Here is a 26,093-nt window from a genome sequence, read left to right on the forward strand (position 1 = left end):
TATTATAAGATTTAGAGAAGCCAAAAATTGGCAAAAGGTGAAAAATTTTAAACACAAAACAAATAATTCCTCCAACATTGTGCTACGAATGTTTTTTTGAACGACAAAGTGAAAATTTTGAGATTTATTTAATTGCTTTTGTCGCAAGGAGCCGAAAAATGTCTACAGAAATTATGGGAAACTTATAAATATAACTAGTGGATGCCATGACCGCGGCGAATCGAGTGTTTATTTTCGTTAACAAAATGACGACATTGGGCATGATTTTCCAATTAAATGCTGAGCTTAAATAAATAATGCGTCTATTTATAGACGGCCAACTCACTGGCAATGGGGCACGAGTTGCTAGTATCCGTATTCGAATCGATGTTCTTCGTTTTGTGTTTGTTTATAAATGAAATTGCAGTCTGCAAACTGAAACGCTTGACTCAATTTCCGTTTCCGCCCAGCTTCACTGTAAGCCAGCGGAAGCGGCACAAATGCCAGCAAGTGGTTGCTGGATGGCCCAAGGGCTCGCCGGATCCTTTGGAGCCATTGGATCCATTGGATCCCTTTGGTGCCTTCTCCCCAACGACCTAATTTTCGCTTGACTTCATTTCGGATATGCGTTGCCATTTTGTGACCATTGTGTGCTGGCCATTTTGCGGAGCATAGGCCTTCGGCCTGGTTGTGGATTTTTTATGCTGATTTATGGGAAAATAATCCCGGCTAACTTAGCGCCTGCAAAATGGTTCTCCGCCAGGATGTTTGCACACTCGAATCTAATTTTCCTGGCCAAAAACACACACACCCAATGGTGCTCTGTGCAATTTGGCCAAAACGATGAAGGCATGTCGTCGTCTGATGAGGATGCATGAAGGACCCCGGGGTCCGGATAATCATTTAATCAGCCATTTGTTTGAATTGCAATCCGAGGGAGACCGTAGTGCTTTCCAAAACCATCGAGTGTGTGCCATAGCGTAATTGAATTTGATTCTTTCACTTGACGAGCCACACCCCTCAGCAGAATGCAATTACAATAATTTAATTGCCGTGAAAAATGGCCGCCCGGCTGCGGGGCATTAATTAAATTTTTGCGAAGACAATAGTCAAAACCCAGCCTGCGGCGCATTTAATTCACTTAAATGGCAACCAATGCGGTTTACTTCAATTCGCCGCGTATTTGTTAATTAAAATAAAAATGTAAAAAAGAAAACGCTCCGTCGAAGTGCCGCGGGCCAAGGAGGCGGTAAAAATAAACGAACACGCCATCTGTTTTTCTCGGGCCGAGGGAAAAAACAAGAAAAGCCTGGAAAATCTCAACTATTTCGGCTCGGCTCCACCTGTTCGGCATCGAGAATTTAGAAATAGTCGCGCTACCCATAGCACAAATTCGTCGCGCCTTTTACGTGTATCTCTTAGATATTCCGACTGTTATCGAAATTGTATCTGCTCTAGCAAAAGATTTTCGCCCATCCCGAAATAGATGCCGCTGTGCGATTTGTTTGTTTGGCTTTCCTCCTCCGAAACACTCTAATAAAATATTCATTTTTGCAGGGGGGCACGAACTTTGACAGTTCCCAGTCGCCTTGACTGGTCCTCTTCACTTTATTGCCCTCTCGTTAATTTTGAAGGCATGTTTTGCTGATGGCTGTCCTCGAACAAAGTGCTTTTCAATAACACAAGGCACATAATTCAAGTTAATTTCCCGCTCATAAAGTAATCGCTGTCCTTTTGCTTTTTAAGGCTTGCAAATGGCTTTGTCCTTTTCTCGAGAATTTATTTATATCCATTATCAGATTATAAATGCATGGATAAAATTATGGTTTAAATGCATTTAGGAAAATAACAAAATTTTAAAAAATTAAAAAATATTTCCATAATATTTATAATAATTTAAAATGATAACTTTAAAAAATAGTTTAATAAAAAATTATTTCGAATATTGTATTAAAAGCCTAATTTTATGTTAACAGCTCTTCTAAATTTTGAATATTGTACAGGATGCTCCTGTCATTTGGTAAATCACTGTAAATTCTGAAGAACGTGTCTTCGGAAGATTTGATTATCAAACACATATGAGATTAAATTAAAATTAAAATTAAGTCGAAAAAAACATATTCAGTAAAATTTAATGGAGTACATGACATTTTTGTAAAAGTTAATACATTTTCAAACTTGTTATGCAGAAAGTCCTTTTAACAAGAAATTGCCATGTCGCTGATCACATTCGTGTATCTGTGAATATTGTAAGGATGTCCATGTCATAAATTCATCATAAATTTCGCTGTAAATTCTGGAGGATGTGTCGCTCGATGGGAACCAATTTGCTGCCATTTTTATTATGACCCAATGCATGCCGATGGAAATTACGGGCGACGAATGCACGCGCCCGAAATGAGTTCAAAATGACAGCAGGACAGCAAGTCCGAAAAAATGCGGCTAACATGCAAATGAGCAGCGCACTTTGAAGAGCACAATCTACACACACTCACACATACCCATCGATTGGAAATGTGTGAAAATGATGAAGCATTTGGATTTTTCCTTTTTCTCGGCCAATGATGATCTAAAATTATAACGCACGACTCATACGCGGGAGACGCGGGAAAAGTCGGCGTTTCGAATATATAGAACGCCCACGCTGCAAAATTTTCACACACTCGACTCCGAATTCGGATATATTTTTGGAAAATTCTTGAACGAATTCGTCGGAGAACGCTCTCTCGCGCTTTAAAAGCCGCATACGCCCCGTTGGCTGGCATCAGTGTTAGCTTGTTAGAGCTTTAGTGAAGATCCCGCAGGACCCGAACCCAAAAAAACCAAGAATCAAACATGTCTCTTGAGCGTGCCGTTCGTGCCAAGGTGAATACTCAATCAGTGAAGAAAAAAGATCCTTAAGAGAATACACATACACGAAAAATATATGCAAGAAATGTGAAACAAAGAGTTTTGTGAAATATTGTGCCTAAAGTATGAATTTTTTCTCATCCGATCCACTTAGATTGCCGGCAAGCGCAATCCCGAGATGGACAAGGAGGCCCAGGAGTGGATCGAGGCCATCATTGCCGAGAAGTTCCCCGCCGGCCAGTCCTACGAGGATGTGCTCAAGGACGGTCAGGTGCTGTGCAAACTGATCAATGTGCTGTCGCCCAATGCCGTGCCCAAGGTCAACTCCTCGGGCGGCCAGTTCAAGTTCATGGAGAACATCAACAACTTCCAGAAGGCCCTGAAGGAGTACGGTGTGCCCGACATCGATGTCTTCCAGACCGTCGATCTGTACGAGAAGAAGGATATTGCCAACGTGACCAACACCATCTTCGCTTTGGGCCGTGCCGTAAGTTTCAAGTCGCATTCTATTCCCTTTGGGATCCAGGCTAATCCTTGATTTGCGGCTCATTGCAGACCTACAAGCACGCCGACTTCAAGGGTCCCTTCCTGGGCCCCAAGCCCGCCGATGAGTGCAAGCGCGACTTCACCGATGAGCAGCTGAAGGCTGGCCAGACCATCGTGGGTCTGCAGGCCGGTTCCAACAAGGGAGCCACCCAGGCTGGCCAGAACATCGGCGCTGGCCGCAAGATCCTGCTCGGCAAGTAAGCGCCAGAGGATGGCCAGGATGTTAGCATCCACACCCTTTTCTACACATATGCTAAGTGAACACACCCATATATATATTTTGTATGATGAAAAACATGAACAACACAATGATATTCCTCACCAAAGCAAAACTCAACACCAATGAAAACACACTCACACAAAACAACACACAAAAGCAACGCAAAGGCTTGTCGCCTTATAATTAGTATACGCCTAAGTTAATCTATTTATGAGTACAATAAAGTAATTCAAAAAACCCAGTTTTCCACTTTCCGATCACCTCTATAACCTTGAGCTCTCTACGTTCTTGCTGCTGTTGCTTGTGTGGGTGTACAGACTTTATTTATCTGCCTATGGTGCGTTCTAAAAATGAATTTCATACCTATAGCCATATAGCCGAACATATATATATATATATATATCATCGTATCAACGTTATAAACCAAACATAAACACACTCCGTTGAGTGTGTGCGATGTGAAACATTCCATCGAAGCGTGTCGAGGTCAGAACATCAGCGTTGGGCAGAGTTATTATCAAGATGGGCATCCACACACTGACTTCTATATACATTTTATATGTAGCGAAGGAATTTCCCCCAAACTCACCTGTCCGAGGCGTGAAATTGTTCACTCGAAAAAAAACACACACAACATTATGTATTGCAGGTGCAACTATGCTGGTGCCAAAAATGAAAAAACCAGACATCTCAGGCGAATATTTCACGCCTTCAGCTGGCACCTTTCTAATTTCTCGATTTATTATAGTCCGTCAGTGGGTGGAATTGTTGGCTTATTATGCCGAAAGCAAAAAGCAGGGTTGGAAGAATCTGGAAATTAATTTTGGATTAATTGTATATTAGATCAATTTAAAAAATATGTTTTAGAACGCATAATATATTCAGCATGGATTTGTTATTAGTTTTAAATGACGCAGTCCGCATATGAAATATTTTCCTCATTCGTTTTGGCTAATTGAAGTGTACTCAGGTCGTGTGTATTTTAAACTCAAATAGTGCTCAGAAAAGATGATTAAGAATAAAGCGTGCCAATTTCCGAATCGGTATATTTAGAATTTTGAAAATTTCCAACAATTGGTTGCTAGAAATATTAATGAGAACAACCAAACGGCATTTCCCCTTGGTTTTGTTGTTTTCTTCAACATATATATGGTTGGAATAAATAAAAGCAGGCAAATAAATAACAAACTTGACACTGAAAATGTGGGGGATATATATATTCATAATGGTTCATTAAGAGATTTTCTCTACCGATTCAGGGTTGTTATTGATGCATAAGCTAACGACTAGGAAGTCTTGAATTTTCCATTGTTTATAGCATTAATAAACGACAAATATTAAATAATTTTTGTGGAAAAATGTATTTGGTTGAAAAGTGGTAATAGCCCTATTGAATAATCGAGCTCTTTGTTCGAGGTGCCATTATACTGTGCAGCTGGTTGGTAAGTGATTTTAGCGTTTCCCGGAGACTCGAGACCGTTTTCTCCTTTTCCCGAACATGGGCCACAGTTCGATCGTAGTCATACATCAATGCGGGCATAGCCAGAATACCACCCTGGCATGTCAAGTCTCTCAGCCGTCTCCTAATGGCCTTGTGCTCCAGTTTTCCGCGACACAGCTCGGATTTTAGTTTATTTTTCAACTTGTGCTTTTCCAGCAGGTTATCATTAAGAAGGTGAATTTTGTTCTTAAGCTCGTGGGACTTCTCTCGATTGTGCTTAGTTATATGCAGATCGGTGTGATAGAGCCTGCGCTGTCTTTTCAATTCAATATTTCGCTCTGATGGAGATGATTAATATGCATATACTGATCAAATTGGAAGCAGAGATATTCATAAAACCATACCTTCAAGCTTCTTTTCTAGGCCGATCGTTTTGTTTTGCACGGTAATAAAGTCATTCAAGCTCACACCGTCGCAAACCGTTTCTACATCTCTTATTTTCTAAATGGAGAAGTTTCAGAAAAGTATGTTGATAGTAAATATAATGAAGAACTACATGGCTGAATAGTGGAAAGCAATGCACGTGGTATAAAATATTGTGAATTATTTAAGAACACAATATGACAATTTGAATAAGCATAAACGGACAACATGCAGATAACATGTCGGATAACATGGCTGATAACATTGCGGACAACACGGCGGATAACATGGAATTTAACATGGCGGATAAGTTGGCGGAAAACAGGGAGATTAACATAGCGGATAATATTGCAAGTAACATAGCGGATAACATTGCGGATAACATAACATGGCGGATGACATTACGGACAACCAAAAACATGGCGGACAAAATGGTGGAAAACACGAAAAACAATACGGCGGACAATATTGGCGAAAAAAAGACAGACAACATGGCGTATAATACGCCAGTCAGTTGTCGGACAACAATCTCTCAACAACACGATCAACATCATGGACAACGTTTTGGACAACATCCTGGATACCTACTTCTAAGATGCGGGCCAAGGTGTGTTTCTGCGACATGAGCAACAGCCGGGCATCGCTTATTTGATTCCGATGGTCGGCCATAAGTCGGAGTTCGCGTGTAACCAGGCGCTTGAGGAAGTCGGTCTCGGCGTCCGGGCGAACCAGGACGTGTTTTAACGTCTGCTCGAGATGATGCTCCGTGCTGAGAACGATGTTCATGGCGTTGGCGAGGTCCAAAAACGCAGTGGTCATTAGAATGCCATATTTCTCCTTTACCCTGTTGAGGCGCTCTTGACCATAGGACAGATAGGTGAGGGCGTGATCAAGGCGACGGGAGTAGCTTTTCTCGGCGTTCTGCGGTAGGTGGTCAAAGTATCGGAAGTTTTTCGTGCGGCGGAAGTAATCTACCATTCGCTCCTCCAGCTGCTTGTTGTGATCCCTCACACTCCTGTAATCATGCACCTCATTCTGCAGCGCGACCAGCAGCTTTTCTTTGTCCAGTCGCGCCCGAATATATTCATCAGTACCCCGATGCTCTGGCATGACTACCTTATGTATCAAGTGATTTATAAAATCATAAATAACCTGGCTTGTTTCTATAGTCCTCAGTTGGGCTGCTATATCGATTTCGTCCGTTTCAAGTTGTGTCGTTATTACTGGAAACATCTGTTCAAAGCCCATGTACTCATTTTTATCTTCTTTCGTAGCTGTTTTTCTTTGAAAGTCGTCTTTTATGGGTGCCAAAGACTCGCAAAACGATACCGACTCGTACAATTGATCCATTGGAGTACGGGAACCACTGGGGCCTTTGGTGGATTCTTCTTCCGACTCTTCGGAAACGAAACTTGAATTGTCATCGGTTGGGGCACTCTTAAAAATTAATGATCGATTCGATTTAATAGAAAGGGAGGATTTTCTTGACGTAACCGGTGCAATTGGCAGCGAAATATCCGACAGACTGGGAACCAGCATCAAGGATTTAACTGCCACTTTCATGGGATCTATGCTCTCGGATCTCTCGGTCACTGGCGCTTCTGAATCAGATTCCGATGGGGTTTCGATGAGATCGAGCATGTCTTCGTCATCGGCATTAACTGCCGCCAAAGTGTCTACTGCGGGTACAATATCCGTGTTTCTTCTGGTGTCACTGTCGATATCCTCACCCAGCTTGGTCCATAGCAATGTTTCATCATCCTGCTCCTCCACTTGTGACATGGACAGGTGCCGTTGAATACTGTCTTGTGACTTGCTGGCCATTTTGTCTTCCCTTTGGTCCTCCTGCTCTTCGCCGGACTGCTTCTTTTTCATCTCCTCCGCGTCGCGCTCCTTTAGTCGATTCATGATGTCCTTTATGGCCAACTTCCTTTCCTCCTTTCTAATGATTTTCAGTCTTTCTTCACTGTTTTCATTTGATGACATGGAAACCATTGAAATTTTCACCGAATCAGACTTTTTACTATCGCCTGAACGTCTCGAGAGATCTTCATCAGCCAAGGCCGCTTCGTGTTCCTCCAACAAATCAATCTGAGGTTCTTCATTTATCTCTGTTTCCATCGTGTATGTATTTATTTACTTCACTACTTATTTCGTTTTTGCATACGATGTTAAGTATTTGTATTTTTTATATTGGTTTTAATGTGCTTTTGCTCTTTTTTTGTTTTTATTATATTTTTAGTGTTTATGTATAGAGTTGTTGTGTGCTCGTGTACATTTGTTTTGTGATCTGGCCCTAGGCTTTTTCTGACAGTTTTTTCATCGGGACAGATGTTGGGAAGGGTACACTATAGTGGTATATTACAAGAGTACAAAGGTAATGGCTTTCAATCCAATTACAACTTATTGTCACAGTAAAAGCAGGCAAACGATTTTATAATAAATTCTATTGTTTTATTGATTTGTGGATTCCTACAACTCTATATACTTCTTCCCTCTACACAGCTGAGCCGACGTTGGAGTGACTTCATGGTTTCCTTGAGCTTGGCCACCGTTTCCCGCTTCTCCTTCAATCGCTCCACGGTGTTGTCGTAGTCGTACATCAGCGATGGCATCGCCAGGATGCCGCCGTGGAAGGTCATGTCCTTTGACTGCTGACGCATCTTCTTGCGCTCCAATTTCACTTCGTAGAGACGTCTACGCAGGACTCTCTGATTTTTGATGGCACTCCTCAGCCGCATTTTACTTAGCTCAAAATTTTCCGCTAGAGCCAGCGCCTTTTCTCGATTGTGTCGGGTGAGATGAACGTCCATGAGGAACTGGGTTCGCATCCTCTTCAGGTCGGTATTGCGTTCTGCGGGAAATGTGTTCATTAGCCCATGCAATTTATTTTTTTTTAGGCAATAATGGTTCTTACCCTCGATTTTCTTTTGCAGGGCAAACACATTATTTTGCACGGCCAAGAAATCTTCGATGCTCAAGGTCTCACTCAGTGTGTCCAGTTCCTTGATTTTCTGGTCGAGTCACAGAAGAATAATGTTAATTTGTTAAAATCCACAGATGCTGAAGAATTTGCAGACTTACCCCCATTATGCGGCCCAAGGTGTGCTTTCTTGTGATGAGGAACAGTCTGGAGTCGCTGATCTCGTTCCGCTTGGCTGTCATCATTCTCAGTTCGCGATCGACTAGACGTCGCAGATTATCCGAGTCGGACCGGACCAGGTGTTCCCGGAACAGGTGCTCCAAGCGTTCCTCAGTGATCGAGGCGACACTCTGGGCGGAGTGGAGATCCAGGATTACTCTGTTCATCTGGATGGCGTGCTTGTGCTTGGCCACATCCAGTCGATACTTCAGACTGTCAAGTTGGTCCAGGGCATGCATGTATCGGGTGTGGAATCGTTTTTCATTTTCCGGCGAGAGTGGGGCGAAGACCCGGGCATTGCGATTGCGTTTATAATATTCCACCAGTCGATTGCCCACCATTTCGTTGGTGTACCTTTCATACAAAAATGTGGTGATGACTTTATCAAGCTCGGACAATAGCTTATTCTTGTCCAATTTCGCCCGAATTTTATTGTCCTTGTTCTGGACGTCCGATAAACTAGCCGTCTCCTCGAAAAGGTCGTACAGTAGTTCCCGGACTACCGCCTTGATCTCGAGAGCATGCGAAATGGTTGGATCGTCTCGGACCTCGGGAACTGCAAAGGCAACCTTCGACAATGTGCTGAATGCATCGAGAGAACCTTGGTTTTGTTCCTCCCTTTTTACGACTGGTATTTCATCGAATTCCGGTATGTCGGAGACATCGAGAGAGTCGACCTCACTTTCTGGAGCCGCCTCCTCAGCCTGTTGCTCTTTGTCCACGTCTCCAATCGATTCCGACGACGAGCTGGAACCGGAGTCCATGTTCGACGTTGGATCCGCAAAGAAGCCATGATCATCCTGGACGCTTATCACCGACCTAGCGTCCAATGACTGTGGAGACGCATCGTGCTCCTCCGATATGTCCGACAGACTCGGCACATCAAAATCCCTCAGAAAGTTGGTTTTCAACTGGACTGAATCCGGATCGCATTCGGTTTTCAACGTTCTCGTCGACACAATGCTTATGCCAGTCAAACTAACCGAATTATCAATGTCCTCATACTTCACATCCGATTGGAATATGTTTCTATCAACGGGGCCATCTGTGAAGCCATAGGTGGGGAATAGGCTGACCAATTTGGGTGCCTGGAATGGATAGTCTTCTGAATCGACGGTGAGAACTGACGAGGACACAGACACTCCGTCCCCAATGGTGGGCTCATCAAAGTTGACTAGCTGTTCATGCTCTTCTTCCTCTTCCTCATTATCCCTGATCTCTTCAATATGTTCCGGTGTAAAATGAACTGGGCTCTCGATTGCCATCGGTGCGAAGCGAGTGGTTGCGAAATTCTTCAAACGCTCCTTTCGCTCCTTCTTCAGCTTCAGTTTCTTTTCTTCTGGCGACAGTTCATCTGAGCCTTCCGTTGGCTGCACTTCATTGCCAAGCTCAGTTGCTTCGATAGCTACGTGTTCGGTGGTTCCCGCTTCCTGTCCCTCCTCCGTCGCCTCCTGGGCGGTGATTGCCGCAGGTTCGATCTGTGGCTTCTCCTCCTGCGGTTCATCGCCAACTGGTTGGCTGGCCTCCTCTGGCTTGGAGATCCCTTCGGGCTCAGCTGTTGATTCTGGTGGCACAACCACTGGAACAGTGTCTACCTCGGATTTTTCACATGCCTCGTTGGCCTCCACCACGTGCAAGACTTCTTCCATAGAGGCAGGATTCTGGGACATTTTTAGTGTTAATGTGTGTGTGTGTTTTTTTTTAATGTTTTTTTTTTTATTTTATATTGTTTTGTGTGTGTTTATTTTGTGTTACCTATGGGTGTGTTGTGTTTTTCAGTTTCTATCTTATTGTGACAAATAACTCAAGCAAAATAATAGGCAATCAAAAGTTGACTTTAAATTGCTTAATTAAAATTTAAATATATAAATAATCCAATACTTTTTGCAAAGCTCTTTTAGTATAAATTATAAATAAAGGCATTTCATGTAAAGGAGAAATAGTATACTTTTAGGCTTGGTGTAGTAATACTATATCCATTTATATTAAACGGTGTCAAGAAATAAAACGAATTCAAATGATATGAACAAATACTATTGTAGACAGATACTTTAGTCTTAAAAATAAGGTAATTTTTTCACTTTAAGAACTGCAACTCCATTACCGAACTTTGTGTGGAATTAAGGCGAAAGTGCCGGACTTTAAGCACCATCTGGGGTCCAATTGGAGGACCTAAGTAAATCTTGCGAGGGCTTTAAAGTTGATTGATCGTTGCCCATTGTGTGTGCGTGTGTTCATTTTTTTTGGTTCTTTGTGCGTGTGCGGTAAACTTTATGACATTGATAAATTTTTAATAAATATGACAAAATGTCGGTGCTTTAATTCACTGCCATTTTTGGGCAGCGGCACCTGGTGCCTGGAGCCAGGATTTACATAAAAGTGCTGCAGTGCTGGAGAGTGTAATTTGCATGGGAAGCACTGCAGCACTTGGAATGGATTTCGGGTCTTAATACTTTCCGTTTGATTGTCTGGGCGTGGAAATTGATTCAGCACAATGCCAAATTGCTTTAAATTATGCATGAGCCTGCGACTTTGCTCACCCAATCCACTGCTTTCCCTTTGATGTTGCGGAGGACATCTGGGAATCATATTCAATAAGCCGGATCCGCAGCAAGAGGGCAAATAACTTTTTTATGACAGACGCAATGGGCCAATCCCCTTTGATGGCTGTTAAATAAATTTGTTTTCGATGTTATTTAAGCCGCTGCCACTGCCGCGCCTTCAGGTGAATAATAGCCAACTTTCTGATGGATATTTAATAGTCGGGTAAACACCGGTGACACTATAATTGCCCCTACTGGACACTCATCAGTGGACACATGTGGCCTACCGGTGGACCCACTTCCCAGTCGCCGCACGTCTTCGGCGAAACCGAAAGGGAATCCTTTTGCTATTTATCATTCAGTCCGAAACTTTTCGGGAATCCTTTCTCTCTCTTTTTTTTTTGTTTGCTGGTCTGTCTTAAGTGGCATTTTCGGCTTAGGCGTCTACAGTATCTGCCGGATACTTAGGAGAACTCTTGTACTTGACTTTCCCTCCACGAAACGCTTCAATTACGCTGGCACGTTGCGCCGGCAAAATTGTAATTTACGAGTGTTTTTCTACACAGCGCGGGAAAAGATAGCCTTTTGGATACAAAAAACCGAGCAGATTAAAAAAAAACATTCTTAAAATATTATGATAAAAGTTTTTGTTTTGCAAGTTGAACGTTATTTTCTTGCTGAACTTATATGAAAAGAAGAAATAGGCAAGCGCTTAACCTTCGGGTTTTTTGATTTAATGAAGCTCGTTTATTCATTAATTAATTTCATTTAATATTTTTTCCCCAAAAATTATATTTAATAACAAAGTGACTCAATGTATATTTTTCGAAACGTTGTTTGTGGAATAATCATTTACAGATTAGAAGTTCAATTGATGTGGGTCGTTATTTAAAAACAAATAGGGATTTAACTGTGAATCATTTAAAGATTAGATGAGTTAACTTATATTCTATTTAGTTTAGGAATGTATTTTTTCTTATAAAATAAAATTGAAAATTTCCTGTAACTCGATGGTAGAGTTCACTTTTTGCTTGCTGTGTACTCGTATTATACTTGTACATTTTTGCTCATCTGTTTTGAAGAAGCATCAATAATTACAAATTGCGCGTCGGGATGATCTGCAGTGATCCGTGGGCTTATCAGGCCTGACTTTGGCAGCTCGATAGTGCAACGCGTTCCACAGCCTCTCAATTTGTTGTCATGAATTATGCAAGTGAGTCTGGATTTCTGGACTCGCAATTGGCGCAAGCTCGAAAATTGCGCAGTACCGCGGAAACTGAAATGAGAGAGAGTGTTATGTGTAATCTATATGAAATATATGTATTTATACATTCGTATTTGATGGAGGCTTTAATTACGTTTGAACGCGTAATCTGGAAATCTGGACTGAAACGAACTTTTGAGGTTTCTTGGCACACCTTTGCCATCGGTCGTAGTCAGTTTGCAAAAGAAGGTCTTGGCGCAAAGTGTGTTTAGAGAAGCACAGGAGAGTTTACATACCATAAGATTATACAACAAGGACTAGATCAATGCAGCGATCACTGTTACTACTGGCTGTGTCAGCCATCCTGTTCTGTGCTGCAGTGGCCCTGCCCTCAAGACTGACCATATCCGAGGAGACTTGGCTGGATCACATGCTGACGCTGAGCGACGGCAGCAATGAACTGCAGGACCTGGACGAGAGCACCGGAATCCTCATTAGAAAACGATCTGCCAAGGATGATAGCAGCTCCTCTGAGGAGCATAAGGACCAAGTCAAGGACAAGGCCAAAAACAAGGCGGACAGCTCCGGCGATTCCTCCTCCGAGGAAAAGACAACACCAGCTGCGGTAGAAGAAACTACTACGGAGCACTCTGCTAGGAAGCGCAGAAGCACGGAGGATGCGAGGATACGATCCTTTTGCCATTCACTGAATGAATTGTCTATTGATCATTCCGGTAGACAATCTGTATATGAAAAACTGTATAACTTTTGTAAGCTAAGGGAGTCTAGAAAAAGGCGCCAGGCTGCCGATCAGAAAACCAGCGATGAGTCGGACCTGGATGCCCAGGATGAGAAGGAGCTGGACGAGCAGATGGCGCAGGCTGCGGCGGAACTTTTGAAGGGCAAGGATAACACCAGCATCGAGGACTACGCACAGGGATGCGAGGTCATGGAGGTTAGCTCCAAGGAGGCCAACGAAGCCACATATGCCGAATGATATTTCTAACAGAACTTGAGTTTGAATAAACATAAGTAACATTAAAAGTATATACCTTTTCATAGCTAATGTTGTCGTAGCCATATCACCCTTTTACTTTTATTACAATGATTGAAAAAGTCATTAAAACAAGAGATTAGTCTCTTGCCTATTTATTATTAACATTTTAACTAATGGGGTGTGTTATATATTATGAAATATTATCCTCTCCTATGAACGTTGTATTTTCGTTTGCAAATTACAAAACGTTAAAGTATTTTCCTAATAATTATTACTAAAAATATTTCTAGGATTTAGATATACTAAACTTTCATCAAATTATTTACCCAATATTTTTACTATATTATTTAAGTATTACTATTAACTTGTTCTCGCTACTTTAAACTTAGTTTATTTAATTGTGTAAGTCAAATTACGAATTACGTGCCATTTTTAAGGGACTAAGTGCGTCTGTTTCAATCTACATGCATTATAAAGAGTCATTTCTGAGACCCACTATCTGCCTGACTCAATTGAATTTGAGTCTATAATCACATAATCGCCGAGGAGGCGATAGCATATTTGTTGAGGTTTCGCAAGTAACGTGTGCTAGTCAGAATCAGTTCGAAAAAGTCAGTCTTAGTGAGGAGAACACACCCATCAAGCTAGTGGATACAGTTTTCGAGGATATACAAGGATTACCGGAATGCGTCGATCTGTTTTTCTGCTCCTAATCTCCGCCATTGTGCTGAGTGCGGCACTGGCTCTGCCAGCGAATTGGAAGGAGTCCGGGTCCGAGTCCGAGTCTGAGTATAATGATTATAATGAGCTATCGGAGCAGCAGGATCTGAACAGCAGTATCGAGAAAACTATCAGCAAGCGAGCTGCCAAGGACACTAGTTACAGCACGGAGGATGATGAGCTCACGGATGGTGGCAGTGAGGATGTTAACGATAAAATGGACAGCTCAATGGAATCCTCTTGGGTGGGGGAACATATGCTGATCATGGCATCCGAGGAAGAAGCGGAGTCCGCTGTCAGAAGGCGCAGGTCTGGTGAGAGGAACAGGAACTTATCGCTCCTGGCCACGATTTGCCCGTATGCTGATTTCAGCCAATTGGAGAATGGTATTACCTTAAATTCTAGAATTGAAATCAGTGATATGTATGCGATTTGTAAAACTCTACCAGAGTCCGGTCGGGCACACGCAATACAACTTTCCAGCGATTAAATAAAAGCAAACAAAAATTCCAAGAATTTCAAAATTCTTATGAAATTCCCTCAGTTTCCCTCAGTCATGAGACTCCTGACCCATTAGTCATCTACTTCATTATCAGTAAAACCATCCTTATCACGACAGCAGTCGTCAAAGTTGTCTAACCTCAGAGCAAAAATGTAAGCTTCATGATTGTTTACGCATTTAAATTTATGCTGTACTCATGAGGACTAAAAATAAAGTTAACATTACAACCAATATTTTATTATTAACCATAATATTAATTTTTTTTTTTAAACAATAGCAACAAAATCTCTTGGTAATTTCTATATATACTTCTAACGAACTTTAAAACCTATTTTTGGAACTGAAGCTAGGGTATCTGGTAGTCGAGGAAATTGACCACAGCGTGTTCTCTTGTTTCCGTACGAAAAACTATGCATATATGCTAAACGAATTGTTTTTTTTTGTTTTGTGAAGTCTCTTTTGTGATTCGTGTCGTCTGCATTTTGCGCCCTTTCCGACGTTTTGGGATATTGAAAAATTGTCTCGCAAATTTCGCCTACGGTTTTGTCCCTTTGTTTGTCACCATTTGTTGTTGTTGCAGCTTTGCGACTGATAAGGCACGTTTTGTTCACTCTTTTATGACCACGCCAAAGAAATGTGTACGAACTATTTCTTAAACATGCATCCCACACATGAGCATATCCACATTTGCAGTATTTCCTGTGCTAATCGAAATTTTGTTGTCAGGTGTTTGCCACTTTTTTGGGCCTTTCTCCTAAAATTTTCCACACTTGGGAACTCTGATTTCCATTGTTGTTTATTTGACAAGTCGAATTCTTTGCCTGTGAGCTTGGCACGTTCAACTTATTTATTCTGCTTTAAAACTTGGTAGATGACGTGCATCAGAAAGATGTTGGGTGTGGACATGAACTGCGCAATGGCTTTAAAATATGATTTTATGGTAAAAAGAAATTCATTTAACTATTTCTTGGTTGAGATAAGACTTATTTGCATTTATATACACTGCTTGATTACTATTTATAGACTATTTGAGCAATGGGTATTTGATAGCCGCGACTCAGGACTATACACACATTGTAGACTATTAATACATAGTAATTAGAAATTCTATTAATTTTACACGGCTTCAATTCACATATCTATTATATGATATCATGCTCAGTTTTTTACATGTTTTTAATATTTGAGTATTGATTTATTAAGCAAATTTATGAGGTAACATCTGCTATTTTCATCTACACTTCCCATCACAAACCCGATCGACTTTTCTTGATTGAATATAAAACTAGCTTGCATGCGTAGCTTTAATTAATACTCATAGTTGAGCTATAAATAATAACTTAATAACAGTGCAAAGAGCAAAACAGCTGATGCCTTGACTATCAATATCACATGCACTTGTGAATTTAAACTTGTATGTTTGAGAAGATTCTTAATCAATAGCAAAAAGCGCTTCAACTTGGCGAAAAAAAAAGCAACAAAGAATGCAACAGTTCTGCGTCGTCACATTATCTTAAAAAAAAAAAAAATGAAAAACAGACCAAGAGGAGCAGAGGAAAAGCGCGAGAGCGAATGGGGAAAATGGAAAAGATGCAGCCACAAAGGAAAACTTCTCGAAAATTATTTTAGTTGCCCAAGTCGAGTGCAGTCGTGTGGAAGTGAAAGAGAAGCCACAAAATACAAAAAACAGAAAAACCGAAAGACAGCAGGCAAAAAAAAGGAAGTGTTAAATACACTTTCCATAATTATCCCTCATAGTCGTGGTTAATCTTGGTTATTCAAAAATTTTGGAGTTTCCGTACTTTTCGCCACTTTACAGGCCAAGATCTAATGAGATTGGGGTTGTGCAATGCGTGACTGCTGATTATATAAGTCGCACAATTGGCCAAAGTTCAGGCATTCAACTAGTTCGTTCCTTCAATTTGAATAGAAAGTTCGAAAGTAAGCGAGTTTCAGGTTGTGTCGAAAAGCCGGCAAAAGTCGAGTAATATTTTTGCACGGTCGGAATTTTGACAGGCAAACGCAAACAAGCAATCGGGAAAAAGAGCAACTAAAACTTTCGCAGCGCTACAAAAAATAAAAAAAGAGCAACATAAAAGTGGAAAGGTAGAATAGAAAAGCAAGAGTGCCGCCGGCAAGAGTGCGAATTTATAAATAAAACCAGCGGATAAGGAGGAAGAGATCCGGTATCTCTTCGCCAGAGAACGGGTAAACAAAGCGATGCCGGAACCACTGGGTCTGCTATGGTCCGTGCCGGAGTCCAAGTCAAAGGCGCCCATCATCAAGGTGTCCTGCGGCATCGGCGATACGGACGGCTATCCCGCCTTCGATGTCGACTCCGATGCGTACGCCACCAAGGACGACAGCCGGTGGGGATTCCTCATCACCGGCGGAGCCGAGTTCCATATGCCGCTGACAGTCTTCCAGGTGAGTTGCGTGGATACGCTTGAGCTCGGCATGGGGGTGGTTCGCCCTTTGAGAACGGCACCATCTGGTGCCTGGCCAATAATTATATTGATACAGTCAATCTCGGACCAATTGGAAATTGTTGGAAAGGCATTTAAGCTGAACTGGATAACTAGAAACCATTAAGGACAGGAAAAAATATATATAAAATATAAAATAGAACCTAAAGTAAATATAAATTTATAACGTAGACAATTCAAAAAATGTCTAAGAGAAAAAAATTCTTCATTTTACTTCAAACCTATTTAAGATACACCGCATGAAGATACTTTATAATTGGTTTGATAACTAGTGGTATTAAATACAAGTTCATAAAGTATTTAGATATATAATACCAGCTGAATTCGTTTTGGAATGTTTCAATTTTTTGAACATTGCACGGAATATTAAGAATTTTTAAAGATAATTAACTGCCTTGAGTTACTCATGCAGTAGTATCTACTGTAGCTTCTTTCCGCTGCAACTGCTGTTTCGTCATTGTTTCCAATTTTTGGTTGCGAGCCAGAATGACAACAACCCAACCCACCAGCCCACGTCAAATTTGAATTCCAATTATGCTATGACGAAGTCGCATCGAATGCAAATTGCCTGCCGCCAAATAGAAGCGAGCATTTTATTGTTTCTTCCATCTGCACCTGCCGCGCCCCGTCTTCGGTCTTCTGTGCTCAGTCTTCGGTCTTCAAGTCTTTTCTAGCCATTTAGCTGGCGTGTCTCGTCTCCGCCTGTTTTGCTCTTTTTGGCCCACTTGAGGCCAGAGTGAATGTACAATATTTGGGTTAGCCGAACACTCCTTCCCTTCAAACACAAAATAAATACGCTGGTTGTCATAAAAGATATTTGTCCAAGCAGATATACAATCGAATATCGGATCAATAAAAGTATTTTTACACGCATTACAACTGTAGAAATCGTGTGCTTAAATTATGGGTATTGGAAATCAAAGTTCTAACCATTTTTTATTTGTATTATAACCAGCACTTATAGAAATGTTACGCACTGTACCGTATATGTATGCCAAATGATTTCCCTTAAGGCAAAACTATTAGTATTGCTTTTGGCTTTTGTGCAACATTTTACTTTTGACGTTTCGCGTTTAGTCTTAAAGAAAAATATCAGTTGTTGTTTTGTTTGTTTTATTTTTGAATTCAAGTCATTTTAAGGGGAACATTTGAAGAGTTTGATGAACTTTATGTCTAGTTTGGCGTAGTTAAACTTTAAACATTAAATGTTTACATATTTAATATACTTTGAAGGTACTTTATAGCTGAACCGCACTTATTTTCGTTATTTTAATATTTTTCAAGGAATGTTTATTATAGGGTACACGCCAAGTTGATTGTGCCATCTTTAAAAACACCGCATTGTGTCTGTTTTCTTTTAGATGTTATTGTTTTTTCATTATTTTTGGGCCATTTTCTTTTGGGAGCAGCCGTTCAGTCAGCTCATCTCGTATACATGTCATCTGTATCTGTCGTTCGCGCATCGCGTATATTTTCTGAACCTAAACTCAAAGTACGCAGATATCCATCCATTCAATTGCGCCTCGAAACTCGCACGGTGCGGTTTTTGCTGCTCTTTCGTCTGCTGAAAGTGAAAGGAGCTGCCGGGGTTTCGCTTTCGCCTTCGGTATCGGCATCGACATCGCAACGCTCTCGATTTCAATCGACATCCTTGTGGTCCTTGCAGGTTACCCCCAACGGCCTGGCCGACAAAGCGGGCATTCGCCTGGGCGACATCATACTCGAGATCAACGAGGAGGACGCCTCGCAGCTGACGCTGTCCCAGGCCCACGAGAAAATCAACTCGACACCCAAGAAGATACATTTCCTGCTGCGCAAGTAGGTTGCCCCAGATGCACTTGGCCTGCGGTGCGTCTGGGAGGCTTTCAGGCCGTTTAACTTATGTAATGAGCAAACTACTGTCTGCTGTCCATCTCCATCCCCCACGCAGCATGGAGGAGGACGATCCCATGGGCCAGTTCGAGGCTGGAGAGGAGAAGTCGATTGTGATGCGGGTTCCAAAGCCTTTGCCGCCGCCAAGTGGTGAGTACTTACTTTTTGCATGGGTTCCCAAATCAGTTCATTCGCCTACAGCTCCATTCCATTCCTTGGTTACTTACATTAAAGTGTAGTGAAAATGTTTTACTTGCATTAATATCCCAAGTGCAATTAATAATATGATAAGTGTTTGCTGAGAGAGTAAAACCAGCAAAGCTAAAGATTTTTTAAGATATCATAATCTGATTTAATGAATGATACTTACTAATAGGAAAACTCTTTTTAAACGACACATAAATGAAATAACTCATTTACAGGCTGTTTTCTAACAGCTTTAATAGAATTTACTTAAATGTATAATGTTTCTATCACAATTAATTAACAATTAATGTCAATAGTCCCCAGTTGTTTCCTGTGTAGAGCCCCGAACTCACTTGGCTTTGTATCTTTTTGTAGAATTCACCCCAACCCCCCTGCTTGGCTCGCGTTGTTGGCATCCGATAATGTGGCAAGACCCCCCGGAGCCGCCGAAGCCCAAGAAAAAGAAAACCAAAACGCAGCTGGACGACGAGGGCAACGAGGTGGTCATTGAGCTCAGCGAGGACGAGTCGTCCGACGAGGAGGAGCAGGTGAACCAACCACACGATTGCATGCCAACAACTCTGCCATCGAAATTAACACATTCCGTTTTTCCGTTCTCCACTTTCCGCCGTGTTCTCCGTGTTCTCCATGCCCCTCCCGGTGTAATCCTTCCGCGATCCAGGAGCTGCCCCACCATCGCATCATCCGGAACATCCGGCGCTTCTTCGCGGAGGTGGGCGACAACCAGGAGCTTCGCACGAACACCATCGAGAACATGCTGATGGCCCTGCCCAGCGCCTCCAAGGCCAAGTGAGGAGCCGTTCACCCAGCTAACCGGCTTATCCCTGGCAGCAGAAGCTGTCGCATCCCTACACCTGCACTGAGAAAAAATGCCAGTTAAAAGTTTTCATTACCCACCAAATATGTAAAAAATACAGTAAACATTTTGAAATGAAACTTCTTTAAATATAATTTCTAGCTCCAAATTACTAGTTGGAATCTTTTTCAAGATAGAGAATGAAGCATTTCAAATGTTCAAAATTTTTCTATCAATACTATACAAAATTACAATCTCAGATAATAAACAGTCTTGATTTAGATGAAGCTTTTCCCCTGTGTAGAGTTCCCTAACTCTTTCACACTTGTACATAATTTTGAATATTTCGTGTCTGTTTTTGTCGCTTTAATAAAAAGAAACCCCCCGAAAACCCCAAAATACCACTACTCCCTAATGGATTCCATTTAGGACACATACGAGCCAGCTCCATCGAGATGCGTCTGCTGGAGATGCAGCGAAAGTTGTCAGCCATTGCCGAAATACCCAAAATCCTGTGCTCAACTTTGGCCACCGTGTCGCAGAATTTTGGCCGGATGAGTGAATCGGAGGTGGATGAGGATGACGTCGAGGAGGAGGCCTATGTGCAGCGGAAGTTCTCCTACGACGAGGATGCCCTTGACTTTGAGCTGAGGAACGGGGAACAGGCAGGTGACACTGACAGTGACGGGGAAGATTTGGTGCTGGTTCGGGAGGAGGATGCTGAGCACGTGGATGTACCGAAAGGTGCCAAGCAATCAAAGCTGCTGAAGGATGTCACGCCGGAATCGGATTATGCATCGGAAGCCAATTATCCGGCAAATGAGGCAAGCGATGACACGGAATCCGACGATGAGGATGAGCCCGGCAGCACGGTGTATTTTATGAAACTGCCAGCGGCCGCCGCCGAGGATACGTATTCTTCTACGGAGGACGAGGATGACAGCGATTTCCTGAACACCACCTACACGTGGAATCTCCGCAATGTGCCCAAGCTGCGAATTAACGATGCGGAGGCCGAAGGTGAACTGACACTGGGACATCAGGCGCGGGAGGTGCCTCAGCAGGAGCAGCCACAGGAGAAGCAGCCTTGTCTGGAACCCGAGCCACCGAAGGTGCGCCCAGCCACGCCCACACCGAAGGCTCCGCCTCAAGAATCCGCCGAAGGGCAGACACAAAAGGTAATGCCACCGCATATTTCAATCAGCCCAGTAATTTATGATGATTTCAAACGATTGCGATTACAAAGTCTGGTATGGGGATCGTTATTATTTTGATTGGTAGTAAGCTGCCAAGGAATTCATAATATAACTATTTTCTTAGGAATCTTTTTGGTTGATACTTATCAGCATATGTATAAAATCATAACTCTTCTTATAGTTGCTATTCAGACTGGATAAGCTGGAGCGATCCTGGCCCTGGGCAGACCGTGAGAAGATCATATACAAGTGAGTGGTGAATCGGGACACATGGCCATGTATGTATCCCTAATTAAATCCCTATTTAATTTAGGCAATCCACTTGCCATCTGGTGCCACGAAAGCCACTGGGATTGGTGGGACAGCGAATGCAGCTGCTGCTCAAGGACAAAAAGGAGTGAGTTCGTGGAGGGAGCAAGGAGTCAAAACCCATGTTAAACAGTTCCTGCCATTAGTCTAAGTTTAACCTCAGAGGGGGACAGCTCGGCGTCGAAGGGTGGTGTGAAGTGGCCAACTTTTAATTGAGTTCATTATGCAAATACACAGGCGACAACAGCAGCCTCAACTTCAGCAGCACTTCAATTAAAAGCCGCACACCCAGGCATATTCGAAACTCTATTCAAACACGCTTCACACCCAGCCTTTCAGTCGGGTAAAATTTTTAATTAAAGTGCACTCTGCCGTATGCCAAAAAAATCACTGCCAAGTCAAACGCAAGCAGAGTCAAAATCAAGACAAAACCACAGCCAAACCCAAGCCCAAACGAGACCAGAGCCAAGCTCTTCAACCGGCACTTGCAACTTGGCCAGGTTTATGCATTATTTGTGACCCACCGCACCATAAATTCCATCTGAAGGCCAACGCAATGCACTTATTCCTCCAACAGCAGGACCTGCGAGTCACGCAGGATGCGGAAAAGGTCGATGACGGTGCCAAAAAATGTTCCTCGGAGTTTACCCTTATTTTTAGAACTCTTGCACACGGTTGTATCCTTTCAAGATTGGCTAAGATCCCTTTTTATTTTATATATAGTATCTAAATTGTAATTGAATTTAAATTGGTATTAATGGATGTGGGTAACAATCTAGGCTAAAAATATACTTTTTTATAAATTTCATAGTTATTGAAAATTTAAACCATAATTGTCACATGTTTCAAATATTTTTCCAAATTTAATAAAGGATAACATAACATTTTTGGAATTTTTTTGAATTTTATTTTTTCCTTAACTGAAAACTCCAACTGAAACTTTCTGTTAATTGTTTGCAAGTGTATGCAACATTGAGTCGGCAAGTGAATAAAGAGCCTTGTTGGCATGCACAACGTAAATGTTTTCTCTCCGGCAAAACTCGCATTCGATGGCAGCTTTTGAAACAAACAGCTCGGGAATTAAACAGCTCATTTGCCTGCTAGCCTGATGAGAAAAGTTTACTCCGGCGGGCGTACGCGGCGTATGAGCGATATCAACCTGGGCTGAATACAGCATCTCGTGTTCACTATCCTTCCGGGCGCGAATAATCTGCAGAATTATGAGTTTCTGTGGGCAGGAGTGTGATAGTGCACATTGTGAAACTGCCACTTATCGCGCACACTTTACATGCATAAAACATCGTGCGCACAATGGGGCAACTGCGAGGACACGTGCCTGCCATCCAAACAAAGTGGCAGTCGCAATCACAGCCACCCACAGGGACTCGCTGCCGCCCACTGTCACCCACTACCACCCACTGCCACCCACTCCCACCCAATGACACTTGCAGGGACGTCATTATAAAAACCACCAACGGGAAACGGCCAAACCAGAGCCAGAACTCAACGGAAAGTCCTCAATAAGTGTCAACAAATGTTGACAGCACTGCAATGAGCTTTGTAGCTGCGGCGTGTCCTGGTGGGCCAGGATACGGTTTCAGCCAGGTCGTCGCTAGGTTTACGTGAGAATAGATGACAGTCTCTGTACTTTAGAATCAGTGTGCAAACTGAAAAGGCAAGGAAAAATACCTTTTTGCTTTGCTCATCCATCAATTAGCTATGTCTTAACTTAGTAAGTAAGTCACATTTGCGCCCATTTATTTGTTAAAAAAGTTTATCTAGGCTGAATCTTAATTGTATTGCAAGTTACAATACTGATGGCTCTTTAAATTGTTTATTTGAAATGATAAATATATAATTAAAAATCGTATTGTAATAGCGAATCAAACAGAAAATAAGCTGGAACTTCCACTGTGAATGGGCAAATCCGTATTACTTACCCGTAGTTACCAACTTCGCACCCATCATTGCCTAAATACCCAAGTTAAACTGGCCGTCTCCATTGTACCAATTCAAAATAGTTCAGCATTGTTTTTAGTGAAGCCCAGCAATTCTCGTTAGACCCCAATATAAATTAGGCTTCATGTTGTGGCCCAAAACAGGTTTGGCTCAAATGGAATTCGGAAGCACCTGTTGTGCTTTCATCACCAGGCTGGATAACCTGGCCAACGTCCATGGGGACGAAACGGAGGAGGGCCAACTTCAAATGGCATTCATTAAATGGGCATTAGGTCCGGACTGGAATGCGGTTGTTGCTGTTGTTGACAGACGTACCCCAGATTCATTAAACAAACTGAAAGTCGACTAATTAGCACAGCAGAGAAGAGCAGAGCAGTTTCAGAGGAACTTGCAAATGTATAGCATACGTAGATATAATTAAAATTTTATTACATTTTCGTACATTCATAGACACACTAAAAGCGATTGCCAGAAAGCTCAGCTTACCACAGAGAGAGAGAGATATATATATATTATTTTTTGGGTGAGGAGGGAGTTGGGGGCACTAGTCCTAGGATACACTTAACACTTAAGACAACAATGATATTTAATATCCACATAAATTCTTACATTCATAGGTACAATAAATATGTTCTCATTCAAGTGGGTCCGTTGCCGGCAAAAGGCTGAAATTTATTTCGCATTTCGCATTCTGAGGAAACCAAGGAAAACTGCTCTGTATATACTATTAAAACTTAACATTTAGCATGGCGCAAATTGTTGCAAAATATACATCAGCCTAGCTGGCTAAGGAACTTATTCTGGGTGCTTTGAAGTATTCCAAAAGTTTCGTAGCAATATCTCGGGTGTCTCAAAATAGTGTATAAAATATGCAATGCAAATTGAAGAAAAATGCTAACTTGGCTAATGAAAATGTTACTTTTAAGGTTTTAGCTGGGAATTTTTAACGGCAGTGCCTCTGAACATTTAACAACAATGGCGAATCTGAAAATTAATGCTTAATGACATTGACCACTTTTAGACACCCGTTTAACTATTTTAGAAACTCTAGGTATTTCAGGAACATGCCTGGCGATGCTAACTGGATTCAATGGGCTGTAGCTTTTGGTGGGGTTTGGTTTTTTGGGTTCTTGACCTGTTTCGGTTTTGGTATAACTGTGGCTTAAACTATGAGATGTTGTGTGACTCAAAGGGTTTAACCTAAAGCGCCTCATCGGCCATGTGCTGTTGGCCAGCTCTCTCCATGCGAACGATGACAGTGCCCATGCCATTGGGATGGCCCTCCTCCGCTCCAGTTGCACCTCCTGCTGCTGCTGCTGCTGCGTCGGAATGTGCAGCTGCGTGCGATGCTGCTGCCGTTCCTGTCTCGGCAACATCTTCCGCAATGGTCGTCATCAATGTCGGCCTGTCGACGGCACCTGGCGCGGATTTGGCCTGACCAGCGTTCTCTCCGCCCTCCTCCATGAGTGGCTGGCTCTGGCGGGAGTGGTCGATGGTTTGGCGGCGTTTCAGGAACGGCATCCGGTCGCGCCAGCCATCCAGGAAGGACGACGAACTCGCCAGGCTCTGGCTGCGAGCTCTCTGCTGCTCCGTGGACAACTGGTGGCTTTGGTGGTGGGGTTGATGGTGTTGGGGTCCTGCGGAGGCGCGTCGCTTGGCCGACATGTCCTTTAGTCATACCTTCTCCTCTCCTGGCAGTGGCGGTCCGCAGCGCACGAACTACAATCAAAAGAACTGAGAATTTGCTATCATGGTGGTTGGCCAGTTGGCAACGGTGCGTCGGTTTCTGTAACTGTCTTATGTATCTTTTGGTTTATACTGTTCTAATTCATTTTTCATTGTTATTATTTGTTGCATGCGATTAATTCGGATCTATAGGCCAATAAACTGTGAGTGCTTAAGTGTGCTACTGCTGCTGCATTACTCATACGCGCCGTAACCCGTGGTACAAAATTAGTAGAAAGTAGAAAGGGTGGGAGAAAAGCATGTGAAGCTTTTAGTACAAATCTTACCGAGACCTGAGTGGCTGTATAGGAATTGGTCCGCGGTCGGTTGCTGAAGCACATCATCCGCCACTTGCGCTTCATTTGGGCAATCACCTCGCCGTTGCAAAAGCAGAACAAAATGGCCACGCACAGACCCTGCAAAGATGGAATGGAAATAGGATGAGCAGGCTGGCCAAATTATCGCCGGGGCTTATCGCAGTTGTCCTTATTGCAGTGCCCATCAATTTTGTCCCTTTTGTACCCTGTAAATGGGTATTATCGGTATCTTAGTAGCTTAGTTTTCATAGCAATAGATTGGCCTAGAAACAAAGCCCATAGCCCGCAGAAATATTAAAAGAAATAAATATAAAATATGTTCAAAACTACTTCAAAGCCAATATCAACTTTTAAATATGACTTTATACCAATTATGTTTTCCAGGGTATAGCAATAGCCGACACCCTGTTTTTTTGTATATCTCTAGTTTCTTGGTTGTCGCTGAGTCGCTCCTAATACAATACATAATACAATTTTGCTTGTTTCTTTGGTTATTCCACCGTTCTGCCACCGAAATGGCTACGTATTCATTTCGCCTGTCAGACGGCCACTTCAACGGGCCGTGGGTCCTTCGCTAGCTCCTCCACACCGATGCGAACCCACTGTTTGGCATTTGTCCTGCCACTTTCTGCCTGATTGTTGCAAGCGGAATTTGTGGG

General features: G+C 42.4%; 7 protein-coding genes across 10 annotated transcripts in view; 4 read left to right on the top strand and 3 right to left on the bottom strand.

Moving 5' to 3' along the window:
- Nucleotides 1–2,708: 2,708 nt before the first annotated feature.
- On the top strand, nucleotides 2,709–3,836 carry LOC6734291 (muscle-specific protein 20). Its single transcript, XM_002081284.4, has 3 exons — nucleotides 2,709–2,844; nucleotides 2,984–3,316; nucleotides 3,385–3,836. The coding sequence occupies exons 1-3, from the start codon at nucleotides 2,815–2,817 to the stop codon at nucleotides 3,574–3,576; spliced, it is 555 nt and encodes a 184-aa protein (XP_002081320.1). The 5' UTR covers nucleotides 2,709–2,814; the 3' UTR covers nucleotides 3,577–3,836.
- A 1,101-nt stretch (nucleotides 3,837–4,937) lies between these two features.
- On the bottom strand, nucleotides 4,938–7,762 carry LOC6734292. Of its 2 annotated transcripts, XM_002081285.2 has the most exons (4): nucleotides 7,467–7,564; nucleotides 6,048–7,401; nucleotides 5,441–5,537; nucleotides 4,938–5,374 (listed from the first exon to the last, which is right to left on the bottom strand). In XM_002081285.2, exons 1-4 carry the CDS (start codon nucleotides 7,562–7,564, stop codon nucleotides 4,983–4,985), a joined length of 1,941 nt encoding a protein of 646 aa, XP_002081321.1. In that variant the 3' UTR covers nucleotides 4,938–4,982. The 2 variants fall into 2 exon arrangements, with proteins under 2 accessions (XP_002081321.1, XP_016027355.1); XM_016182162.3 differs by having other exon boundaries at nucleotides 6,048–7,762.
- A 141-nt stretch (nucleotides 7,763–7,903) lies between these two features.
- LOC6734293 lies at nucleotides 7,904–10,385 on the bottom strand. Its single transcript, XM_002081286.4, has 3 exons — nucleotides 8,544–10,385; nucleotides 8,377–8,473; nucleotides 7,904–8,313 (listed from the first exon to the last, which is right to left on the bottom strand). The coding sequence occupies exons 1-3, from the start codon at nucleotides 10,269–10,271 to the stop codon at nucleotides 7,940–7,942; spliced, it is 2,199 nt and encodes a 732-aa protein (XP_002081322.1). The 5' UTR covers nucleotides 10,272–10,385; the 3' UTR covers nucleotides 7,904–7,939.
- A 2,188-nt stretch (nucleotides 10,386–12,573) lies between these two features.
- LOC6734294 lies at nucleotides 12,574–13,392 on the top strand. The gene has a single exon (XM_002081287.4). It carries the CDS (start codon nucleotides 12,674–12,676, stop codon nucleotides 13,343–13,345), a length of 672 nt encoding a protein of 223 aa, XP_002081323.1. The 5' UTR covers nucleotides 12,574–12,673; the 3' UTR covers nucleotides 13,346–13,392.
- Nucleotides 13,393–13,760: 368 nt separating this feature from the next.
- LOC6734295 lies at nucleotides 13,761–14,581 on the top strand. The gene has a single exon (XM_002081288.4). It carries the CDS (start codon nucleotides 14,031–14,033, stop codon nucleotides 14,553–14,555), a length of 525 nt encoding a protein of 174 aa, XP_002081324.1. The 5' UTR covers nucleotides 13,761–14,030; the 3' UTR covers nucleotides 14,556–14,581.
- A 1,566-nt stretch (nucleotides 14,582–16,147) lies between these two features.
- LOC6734296 (PDZ and LIM domain protein 7) lies at nucleotides 16,148–22,215 on the top strand. Of its 3 annotated transcripts, XM_016167983.3 has the most exons (6): nucleotides 16,148–16,994; nucleotides 18,720–18,871; nucleotides 18,984–19,075; nucleotides 20,358–21,106; nucleotides 21,306–21,373; nucleotides 21,438–22,215. In XM_016167983.3, the coding sequence occupies exons 1-6, from the start codon at nucleotides 16,788–16,790 to the stop codon at nucleotides 21,523–21,525; spliced, it is 1,356 nt and encodes a 451-aa protein (XP_016027356.1). In that variant the 5' UTR covers nucleotides 16,148–16,787; the 3' UTR covers nucleotides 21,526–22,215. The 3 variants fall into 3 exon arrangements, with proteins under 3 accessions (XP_016027356.1, XP_002081325.2, XP_016027357.1); XM_002081289.2 differs by lacking the exons at nucleotides 20,358–21,106; nucleotides 21,306–21,373; nucleotides 21,438–22,215 and adding exons at nucleotides 19,487–19,659; nucleotides 19,794–20,263 and having other exon boundaries at nucleotides 16,202–16,994; XM_016167984.2 differs by lacking the exons at nucleotides 16,148–16,994; nucleotides 20,358–21,106; nucleotides 21,306–21,373; nucleotides 21,438–22,215 and adding exons at nucleotides 18,552–18,659; nucleotides 19,487–19,659; nucleotides 19,794–20,263.
- Nucleotides 22,216–23,796: 1,581 nt separating this feature from the next.
- LOC6734299 (calcitonin gene-related peptide type 1 receptor) overlaps nucleotides 23,797–26,093 on the bottom strand; it is a 28,287-nt gene continuing 25,990 nt past the window's right edge. The window contains 2 exon segments of the mRNA XM_016182161.3: nucleotides 23,797–25,111; nucleotides 25,405–25,533. Of these exon segments, the coding sequence (XP_016027358.1) occupies nucleotides 24,593–25,111; nucleotides 25,405–25,533 (648 nt within the window). The 3' untranslated portion in view covers nucleotides 23,797–24,592.

The sequence above is a fragment of the Drosophila simulans genome, chromosome 2R (genome assembly GCF_016746395.2).
Source record: "Drosophila simulans strain w501 chromosome 2R, Prin_Dsim_3.1, whole genome shotgun sequence".
Taxonomy (NCBI): domain Eukaryota; kingdom Metazoa; phylum Arthropoda; class Insecta; order Diptera; family Drosophilidae; genus Drosophila; species Drosophila simulans.

What these genes read in the sequence shown, in the direction of transcription:
- LOC6734291 (XM_002081284.4), top strand. Translation starts at nt 2,815, where the DNA reads ATGTCTCTTGAGCGTGCCGTTCGTGCCAAG. An exon ending in AGCGTGCCGTTCGTGCCAAG is followed by an intron (nt 2,845 to 2,983) that starts GTGAATACTCAA and finishes CGATCCACTTAG; the next exon opens with ATTGCCGGCAAGCGCAATCC. An exon ending in TCTTCGCTTTGGGCCGTGCC is followed by an intron (nt 3,317 to 3,384) that starts GTAAGTTTCAAG and finishes GGCTCATTGCAG; the next exon opens with ACCTACAAGCACGCCGACTT.
- LOC6734292 (XM_016182162.3), bottom strand. Translation starts at nt 7,580, where the DNA reads ATGGAAACAGAGATAAATGAAGAACCTCAGATTGATTTGTTGGAGGAA. An exon ending in CCTTGGCCCGCATCTTAGAA is followed by an intron (nt 5,538 to 6,047) that starts GTAGGTATCCAG and finishes TTCTCCATTTAG; the next exon opens with AAAATAAGAGATGTAGAAAC. An exon ending in CCTAGAAAAGAAGCTTGAAG is followed by an intron (nt 5,375 to 5,440) that starts GTATGGTTTTAT and finishes CATCTCCATCAG; the next exon opens with AGCGAAATATTGAATTGAAA.
- LOC6734293 (XM_002081286.4), bottom strand. Translation starts at nt 10,271, where the DNA reads ATGTCCCAGAATCCTGCCTCTATGGAAGAAGTCTTGCACGTGGTGGAG. An exon ending in CCTTGGGCCGCATAATGGGG is followed by an intron (nt 8,474 to 8,543) that starts GTAAGTCTGCAA and finishes TGACTCGACCAG; the next exon opens with AAAATCAAGGAACTGGACAC. An exon ending in CCTGCAAAAGAAAATCGAGG is followed by an intron (nt 8,314 to 8,376) that starts GTAAGAACCATT and finishes CATTTCCCGCAG; the next exon opens with AACGCAATACCGACCTGAAG.
- LOC6734294 (XM_002081287.4), top strand. Translation starts at nt 12,674, where the DNA reads ATGCAGCGATCACTGTTACTACTGGCTGTGTCAGCCATCCTGTTCTGT.
- LOC6734295 (XM_002081288.4), top strand. Translation starts at nt 14,031, where the DNA reads ATGCGTCGATCTGTTTTTCTGCTCCTAATCTCCGCCATTGTGCTGAGT.
- LOC6734296 (XM_016167983.3), top strand. Translation starts at nt 16,788, where the DNA reads ATGCCGGAACCACTGGGTCTGCTATGGTCCGTGCCGGAGTCCAAGTCA. An exon ending in GCCTTTGCCGCCGCCAAGTG is followed by an intron (nt 19,076 to 20,357) that starts GTGAGTACTTAC and finishes GATTCCATTTAG; the next exon opens with GACACATACGAGCCAGCTCC. An exon ending in CGTGAGAAGATCATATACAA is followed by an intron (nt 21,374 to 21,437) that starts GTGAGTGGTGAA and finishes TATTTAATTTAG; the next exon opens with GCAATCCACTTGCCATCTGG.